Source organism: Rattus rattus, chromosome 5, assembly GCF_011064425.1.
Source record: "Rattus rattus isolate New Zealand chromosome 5, Rrattus_CSIRO_v1, whole genome shotgun sequence".
NCBI lineage: Eukaryota > Metazoa > Chordata > Mammalia > Rodentia > Muridae > Rattus > Rattus rattus.
The window spans coordinates 83,796,698-83,806,670 of NC_046158.1; the positions used below are offsets into that span (position 1 = coordinate 83,796,698).

The 9,973-nt window shown below is 38.2% G+C and overlaps 1 protein-coding gene and 1 pseudogene across 1 annotated transcript in view; one reads left to right on the forward strand and one right to left on the reverse strand.

Moving 5' to 3' along the window:
- Elp4 (elongator acetyltransferase complex subunit 4) overlaps positions 1 to 9,950 on the reverse strand; it is a 195,591-nt gene extending 185,641 nt beyond the window's left edge. Inside the window, exons 1-2 of the mRNA XM_032903846.1 lie at positions 9,706 to 9,950; positions 5,408 to 5,443 (exon numbers count right to left, since the gene is read on the reverse strand). Coding sequence (XP_032759737.1) covers positions 5,408 to 5,443; positions 9,706 to 9,925 — 256 coding nt within the window. The 5' untranslated portion in view covers positions 9,926 to 9,950. The remainder of the gene's footprint in view (positions 1 to 5,407; positions 5,444 to 9,705) is intronic.
- LOC116901713 lies at positions 391 to 722 on the forward strand (annotated as a pseudogene).
- Positions 9,951 to 9,973: the final 23 nt, after the last annotated feature.

Sequence of the window (9,973 nt, forward strand, 5' to 3'; positions counted from 1 at the left end):
GTAGAGCATCTGGGTTTGATTCCCAGCACCCACATGGTGGCTCACAATCATCTGTAACTCTAGTTCCAAGGGACCCAACATCCTTCTGATTTGAGGGCAACAAGCATGCACATGCCTGATACACATACATGCATGCAAAACACTCATATACATAAAGTAATTAAATAAATCTAAAAAACCTGACTACTTTCTGCCTATGTCCTAAGAACTTGGATAGGGTTACGTTTGAGGGCAATAGACTGATTTGTTTGGCAGAAGAAACACCAAGACAGTCTCTTTCCATCATCTTGGTGCCTTTGGAGGCCTGCTGGGAACAGGACTTACAAAAACAAAACAAAAAAAACCCAAAAAAAACAAAACAACAACAACAACAAAAAAACAAAAGCAGGTATGTCTGGAAGGCTGTGGTGCAAGGCCATTTTTGCTGCCTACAAGCGAGGCTTCAGGAACCAAAGAGAGCACATGGCTCTTCTTAAAATTGAAGACGTTTATGTCCGAAATGAAACTGAGTTCTACTTGGGCAAGAGTGTGCTTATGTGTACAAAGGAAAAAACAATACAGTGACTCCTGGAGGCAAACCAAACAAAACCAGAGTGATCTGGGGAAAAGTAACTCAGGCCCATGGAAACAGTGGCATGGTTCGTGCCAAATTCCGAAGCAACCTTCCTGCTAAGGCCATCGGACACAGAATCCGTGTGATGCTGTACCCATTTCACATTTAAACTAGTAGAGAGTAAATAAATAAAAGTAGATTTGTGAAACAAAGAAAAAAAAGAAACACCAAGACAGAATGGTGTTCAGATTAGTGCTAAGAAAACTGCTATAATTGTTAAGGAGACCAGCATAACATGGGATGTGAAATTGCTGCATGGGATGTGAATAGTGTTTTTTTAGGATAAGTCCAGAGAAAATGGTATAAGTGTGGCTCACAGGAGTAAAACTAGCAGTACAACTAGAAATGTTGTATGTACCATCCACATAGTACTGGTTTTGTAGGCATAAAAAAGGCAAGACAGAGGGGTCGTGGAGAAATAGCTAAGGACAAATATGTGGCAGGAACCGAGACCCTGCAGACAGGCCTTAAAAGGACAGTAAGTAAAGCAAAGGAAGTGAAGGTTCAGTTGCAACTGAGGCCCAGAGATGTTACAGAAGCCAGGACCATGGGCTGCTCTCCAAGGAGAACTATAGATATGGGTGGCGCTTGAGTAAACCTATGGGAGAGTTTGTGTGCCGAGGTGGGGAGTTGGAGGGTTGGGATGAGCCAAGCCCTTTTGGAAACTAGCCAACTGCATTATGGACACTAAATGCTGACCATGGAGCTGCAGAATTTGTTTTTTTTTTTTTTCCCATTTTGCTTTGGTAGATTATTTAATGTCTCAGTTCTTCCATTTAAAAACAATGGATATTTTCTCTGTGCTATTATATGTTGGAAGTATAACTAGTTCTTTAGTTTATAAAAGTGTACAGTTAAGAGATATTAGATTTTTTATTGGATATTTTTTATTTACACCTCAAATGTTATCCCCTTTCCCAGTTTCCCAACCATAAACCCCTTATCCAATCCCCCCTCCCCTTCTTCCATGAGGGTGTCACCACTTCCCCAACCACCCACCCCTTCCTACCTCCCCACCCTGATATCTCCCTACACTGAGGGGTCCAGCCTTGGCAAGACCAAGGGCTTCTCCTCCCACTGGCGCCCAAGAAGTTGATCTAGACTCTTCAGTCTTTTAAAGTTTCTACCTGGAGACCAGCTGTTTGTTATTTTGGTGGGTTTTTCCTTTACTTATAACTTGTGGTTTGTGTTTTCTGTTTTGTTTAGTTTTTGTCCTGCAGCTTTTAATAGCCTCTTTTTGTTCTGTATATCCACTGTTTATAACAATAACATACAAAGAGTTTCTTTTCTAGTCTTGTCTATATGGTGTTCTATGTCCTTCTTGGATCTATATAAGTATGTCTTCCCTTAATTTGGAGTTTTCCCTATGATATTGATGAAGATCTGGTCTTTGCTAATGACCTGAGATGCTTCATTTTCTATGCCTATAATTGATAGAGTTGCCATCTCAAAGCTCCTGCATGTCCCTTCCATCTGTCTGTCTGTCTTTTTTCTTTTTCTATATTCTTTACATGTGTTACCCAGTTCCTATACTTTATCTACAAATCCTGATTTTCTATTTTCTACTTAACCCAACACTCCCAAAATAATATAGGCTATTGCTGTTACAATTGCTCTTAGTTGCCTAGCAAGTTATCTTATTGCTGAACATGCCATACAGTTTCTGCATGAGACTTGGAGGAGTCAGCCTCTTCCTCCCTGAAGACTGGCTTTCCTACTTTCTCCTAATAATCAACCTGCCAAGGGAGAAAAGCAATCAAGAGATCAAGAGCCTTACACAGGTGCACAGTTTGGAAAACAAAACAATGACCAGTCCAGGATATTCCCAAGGGTACAAACAATGACCAGTCCAGGATATTCCCAAGAGTACAAACAATGACCAGTCCAGGATATTCCCAAGGGTACAAACAACGGCACTTCCATCTTGGGAGTAACAACATTTGTCTAATTGGATTTAAGGCCTGCTCGGTAAGAGGGAATTCATCCCTGATACAGTAAATTTAGCCAACTAGCCATGTCTGGTAAGGCCATGGATTCTAGAGGAGAACCTACAACTGCCATTTTCCCAAACCACTATAATTTCTAATTGCATTCTAAATATCTTTTAGAGTTTTGCTTATTCTATATATGTGTGTCCGGTCTACATATATGTCAGTGTATCACGTGCATAGTCATCAGATGTTTGTGGGCCACTGTGTCAGGGCTGGGAATAGAACTTGGGTTTTTGGCAAGAACCATCTCTTAACAGCCATGCCATCTCTCTAGTCCCTAAGTACTTATTTTTATACCTAGAGATAAGCATATCTCTTATCCCTGATCAAAGAAGTTTCTTTTTGGAGCAAATAAAGACTACTACACAAACTCAAAACTGGTCAAATATAAAGAACTACTGACCATGGGGGCATCCAACCTCAACTAAAATATCTACAGCACAACCCTACCCTTCAGGCTCATAGAACACTGTAAAGGAAAAGATGCAAAGACTGGAAGAAATAAGGGACCAGTACATCTGCTGCAGCCTCACAATATAGACTCTTCTATGTTTGACAGAGAAGTTGCACCCATGTAGTTTTAACAATATGGTTTCCTAAACAAGACCTGCCAGTTGACATGCCAATGTGGATGAGGGAAAATTTACAACTCTACATTCCTAGACTGAAGAGCTATAGGCAATCAATTGCTGCTAAGAGATGGAGATGCAGTCTTCTCCAGAGGTAAACCTCTTGATGGGTAATCTAATTCCTAATGATCAGCTCTAAATACACACACTAAACACACACACACACACACACACACACACACACTCACTCACACTCAAACACTAAACAAAATCAGTAGCTCTCTCTCTCTCTCTCTCTCTCTCTCTCTCCCTCCCTCCCCCCCTCCCTCCTTCCCTCCCTCCCTCTGTGTGTGTGTGTGTGTGTGCGTGCATGTGTGTGTGTGTGTGTGTGTGTGTGTGTGTGTGTGTGTGTGTGTGTGTGTGTGTATGATGGTTTGTATATGCTTGAACCAGGGAGTGACACTATTGTTGGAATAGGTGTAGCCTTGTTGGATTAGGTGTGTCACTATGGGTGTGAGTTTGGATACCCTCATCCTAGCTGTGTGGAAGTAAGTCTTCTCCTAGCAGCCTTCAGATGAAGATATAACTCTCAGCTCCTCCTGTACCCTGCCTTCCTGGACTCTGCCATACCCTCATCTTGATGATAATGGACTGAACCTCTGAACCTGTAAGCCAGCTCAAATTAAATGTTGTCCTTTAAGAGTTGCTTTGGTCATGGTGTCTGCTCACAGCAGTAAAACCCTAAGTAAGACAGAGAAAAAGAGAGAGATACATACATATGTGTGTGTGTGTGTGTGTGTGTGTGTGTGTGTGCGCGTAACAATTATTGAAGAGGTCATGAATTTGAGAGAAAGTAGACAGAGGAGGAATTGAAGAGGATAGAAGGAGAAGGGAGCATGAGGTAAATATAAAATACTTATATATGAAATTATCATAACAATTAAAAATTAAAAATGCCTCATTCAAAAGCCAAATTTATGTATTTAGATGTACAGCAAAATTCTAATACTGGAATTAGTTACTCTGCTCCACAAATCTCATTTTATGAATGAAATACAGGTAATATGAATTTAATAATTTATAAAGTAATCATCTTAAGTAAAGAAAGAAACATATAAAGCAAGAACCAAATGATGGACAACTCTCCAACTATTACCATTATCCTTTAGTGATTAAGCAGAGATAGGTAGAGATGTTATAGATAACTTTGAATTTCCCAGGGTTTAGCTACACTAGATAAATGCTGTGTGTATGTGAAAATTTAAGGATCATCACTTTGTATTATAATCCCACTTGGAGAAAATCTTCCAAAAACATTTACAACAGTTCCTTGTTATGTTAAAAATATATTAACATAAACTTATTTTTATTGGTGCCTGGTACTAACAAATGTCTAGATCATTGTATTTTATAGCCTCAGTTTCCTGACTATAGGTCTCACTCAGTATGAACTCTTCTATCAGTTTTAGGCAATGAAACAGAAATACCACATATCAAGAAGACATGGGGAGAACAAGGAGCCACTCTATCGCTCACAGCCAGATAATCAAATGATTCCCATTTAGGTTAGGGAAAACTTGAGGCGTTAAAATAGATATTTTCAATTTTAATGGGGTTAAGTAAAAAAGTAGGCTTGACGATTCAAGACTAAACTAGAAACAGTAGATATGTTGAAAGTAAATAGGTTAAACATTAAGAAGATTGGTTTCACTGTGGAATAGATAAGGCTTACTATAATTGGAAGACAATGATCTATGCTAAAATATGCCCTATTGGGCTATATATTTTAATAAGAACTATAATCATTTTAAAAATGGAAAAAAATCTGGCCTACTTTGCCATTTTATATTCAATAAAACAGTAACAAAATCTGAGCAATATATTACACATCTATACACTCATATATTGTACACACATTAATTTTTCCATTTCTTAAAATCAATCACTAAAATTCATCTCTTAATATTGAGATTTTATTTTTTTCAAGAAAAGCAATTGACGTTACTTTAAATTTATTTAAATTTAAAATGGAGCACAGTGAAGAGTAAACATTTTAAATGTTTGGAGCTACATTTTCATATATGTCTGCCCATCTCTATTTTGAATTAAAAAAGTATCATCAAGTTCCAGTCTGACTTCACATCTGCAGAAAGCTCATCATTTAAATGTTCAGTTTCAAAGCGAGAAACTCACTAAATCATTAAGAAGGATCACAGCATGTATTTTATACTAACCGATCAGAAGAAGTGTTCCAACAGCTAAACCTCCACCTGAAAATGATATACGAGAAGAAAATTAATCACTAACTTTTTGGATTAGATTTCACCAAGAACAGATGTCTCAATAACATTAGAAACTGCCACTGTGAACAATATTTGAATTATTTTTGCAATACCTTACTCGATGGTTTATTGACATAATTACATGTTAGCATAGTTACATACTATACATATTTACTTTCCTAATATGTTATAGTGTCCCCTTTCTCCTGACATAACCAGGAAGTACCCAATACAGCTGTGGTTAAACACTGCAATGTTGTATTTAACACTTGTTAGTAAATTAACTCAACATCCAAGTCCGTGTGTACAGTGAATGCTAAAAGTTCTACTTTCAAATTGAGTAAGTCTCATAGGAACTAAGAATTCTAATTATTTTTTAGAAAAATTATATCCAAAGTCTAGAAATGTTTAAATATAAAAGTAAGTTTTGTCAATTCAAATAAGAAAGAAAGTAAACAATATATTTGTATTAATATTAGAATGTGTTCTTTTAAGCATGTGAACTAGGCTAATATCATGAATATAGAATTCAAATGGTGACCCATTAAAATTAACTCTTAAGATACTGGAACTATGCTACAGAGGTAAGGGAGTCCATCATGAATACCTTGTGGTTCATTTCATTTGTAAAAGTATTAATATTTGGAATTAATGTCTCAAAAACTAACAAATATACTTAAAATATATCTAAAGAATAACTACAAATATATTTGTTGTGTTATTTTAAAAGTATTCAAAGCTGTTGACAACTGAAGACCAATTCTACCTCCCTAATCTACTTAACTTCCATAGGTAAGTTCCAGTGGAAGTTTAGCAGGAAGGATTTTCAAGTTTGAGATGGGATCTCACTGGTTAGCCAGGGTGTGCTGGGACTCACAGAACATTCTTGCATCAGCCCACTGAGCGCTGAGATTACAAGCATAAATGTCTGACCATTATTCTCCCTGTCTTTTTTAAGGTTCATGGTGGGATGAGGTGGTATTTCCAAATGAAATGAAGTAGCATATAGAACACAGCATGCTCAATAAGAGCATTTTCCTATTTCTGCAATCATTTTTGTAGAACACACCACTAAGCATATATTATTACTTGGTAAGTCGTGATGAATGTAGCACCTACCATTCCTTCGACCACCAAACATGAATTAAACTCTGACCAGGGTAGGGGTTAATGAGACAAATCTGAGAAGTCAAGCTTTCTTCAAGAACCTCTCAAGACTGCCTAAAATTTTTCCTTGGAAATTCCTTAAGTGTCTATCCAGATAGGTTCTTCTCCTTTTCTAAAACATATGATATTTACCTATAGTGGCCTCAAATAACAATATAAATGCCCTCACAGAGACAAAGTTGAAAGCCTAGAGTACTGGGCTGGATACATGGCTCAGTGGTTAAAAGCTCTTGTTGCTTTTGTAGAAGATCCAAATTTGATTCCCAGAACCCACATGAGGCCATTTATAACCACCTGTAACTCCAGCTCTGGGAGATCCTGTGGTCTCTTCTGGCCTCTGGAAACACACACCTGTTCTCATGCACAATTCCACGCATGTACATAAGGAAATCCCCAAGACTCAGAAAGTCTAAATGAAAACTTGTAAAATTTTAGATTGCCAACTTGGGGAATATATATGAAAATCCAATAATAAAATGGCTGGATCATGTTCTTTAAAATGCTGAAAAGGAGAATTTTCAAATTTGTAAGACATTTTGATGTAAGCAAGGGAGGTAATGAATTACCAAATAGTTAACATTCAATCAGTCTGTATGATAGGTTTCAAACACATTAGCAACTATGTTTAAAATTCTCCTGATATCAGGTGGCAGCAGGAGAGTTTCACTGTACCACAGGCTGGATATAATGCAATATTACTTGTTATCTGGCCACAATGTCACAACATTCTTTTTTCCCCACAATATTCTTAATATCCCACTATCGTTACATTTTATCACAATAGGGGTCATACAAGGCTTGCCACAATCTGAATCAAATGACTTTTGAAAGTAACAACTCAGGTTATGAGATTCTTGTGGTTATCTGAAGACACATAGGCAACAGATGCTTCACTTCCAAACATTTTTTTTTTCTTTTTTGGTTCTTTTTTTCGGAGCTGGGGACCGAACCCAGGGCCTTGCGCTTCCTAGGTAAGCGCTCTACCACTGAGCTAAATCCCCAACCCCACTTCCAAACATTTTAATGAAAAACAAATGTATTTTTTTTTTTTTTGCTTCAGAAGACATATAGGACAGTAAATCAAGTTATGAAAATGTCATTAAGAAGTTAACAACTGAAACACATCTGGGTATATTTATTATTCCAAATATAGCAATTCCTATTATTCCAACCATCTGAATTTCTACGTACTTTGCAAAATCAACTGCAATCATGCAAAACGTACATTTCAGCAACTGCTACTATTTTAATTTTCTTAGCGAACACTAATTTTTAGCATGTTTAGATTCAAATACCAAAACCCTCCACTGTTCAAGCATTTCTGCAAATTTCAAAATGATTGTTCAAGTATATGTCTCCATAGAAACACAAATGAAAAGGTGCCCTCAGTTCTTTTGGGCAGGTGTGAAGAGAATATATTTAAATATTTAATCTTAAGCTCAGTAAACTATCAAAACTCCCTGAAAATAATTCTCAAAAATTAGCAATAGTTGTGATGGAAATGTAGAGATGATTAAATCTGAAGCTGCATTGAGTTCGGATGGTTGGAGTTTTGTGACTACTCATACCATTAAATTTCTGAATCAATTTTTGGAGCTCAAATGCCAAACTCCACTTTTCGCACTTCACTATTTCTTGCTTAGGCTTTCTTTTCCTCCTTCCAGTCAAAACCTTATCAAGAACTTATGAAGTGCCAGGCTCTGGTCTAAGCACAATTTGCTATTCTAATGAGGAAATGAAGGTACACTACAAAAAAGGCTGTCCTTTTGTTTGAAGAGTTTGATTATTATCAACTGAATAAAGGCACCTATTCCCATTTAATTAAAAAATATAGACATTTAAGGGGTAGAAGAGATAGGTTAGACTGATGGGAAAGATCTGCTGTCACTAAAGCTTACAGATTAATTTCTGCTGGATGAGAGTTCACTAAAACTGACCAACTTTTCTAAGCTTTGGGTTCAAAACTAGAATAACAGAGGCCAGACGAGAAAAAAAGTGAAATAAATATTTGCCAACTATGCATTTAGCATCATATTTCTCGTCTCATACACACGAATGGGTTTGAAACAATTATGTGAAACTACTTTAAATTTGTAAAGAAAACAATCAAGATACATTTAGAACATGAAAATAATAGACTCAAGAAACCATGCTGTTTCTGATAAGTTCCTTGACTTGTTATTTTCCTCTTTGCTAAACGTACCTGAAAAGCCTGGAAAAAAACCGGAGAAAATGTCAAGTGAAGAACAAGAATAAGCAATGGCAAATGCAGTATATCATGCAAATGTACCAGATTTAACCGACATATGGTAAACACTACGAAAAAGGGTTGCAAGATGTCAACACACATCTGTTTTTATGAAGCAGCATTCAAACAGAAATGTAGCCTGTCCTACCAACCTAATCTACTCAACCCTTTCAACAAATCAGTTCTATGAAACAAGTATATTCTTCAGTAGGCTTTGCGTGAAGGATTCCAGAGATGATAACAAATTTAAGACACTGAGGAGGGGGCGGGGCAGAGTGTAGAACTATCTGAATATCAAGGACTGTCATTTCTTTGAATTAACAGACATCCTTAACATGCACTCTTTAGAGCCACACCACTTTAAGATTTAAAGAGATGAGTAGTCAGGCGACAGAAAGGAGGGCAATACCTTCAGCTTTTTCTAAAGAAACCCTTCTTTAAAACCCTAAAACGTTTTGTGGGTTAGTCCCAGCTTTAAGTTACCCGGGGTTGGAAGGAGGGTGTTCTAAGATACCACCAGAGGATCCTACAAGCTAATTCCTTTCTTTTTCATTAGTAATCATTTAGGGTAAAAGCATGTAGGGAGTCCATGGTCATCTGGAAATGAGGTGCTGGGCAGAGTGCAGTTAGGAGTCTGGGTCTTAAGGTGGGCTTGGTGCACAGCTCTTAAGACATCTCCATCCAAGTTTCCTCCCCCAGTTTTCCACCCTGTCAGAACAGGCTATCCTGACATGCTTGTGAAGAGGAAAGGGAAAAAGGAAATGGGTGTGGGTGCTTCTGGAGTCCCACCCCAAGTTGTCCCTAGAATGCCCCCACATCTTTATTCTGAACCGACCTAAAAGCTGGTCCAGGGCTGGGAGCCCGGTTGACACCAGCAGTTGTCCATTCCGCACCGACGGTCGCGTGCCTGCGATGGACAGCAGCCGGGGCCCCCCTCCGGGGGCCCCAGAGGCCTTGCCCCTCCTCTGGAAGCTAGAGGTGCGGCTCTGGCCCGCCTGGGAAGCCACACATTCGGAGCTGAGGGTACCCGCGCCGCAGGTGGCTGCCGCCGCCATCTTGAAGCCCCTAAGATGACCCAATCGGAACTCTGGGAACTCGAGCGG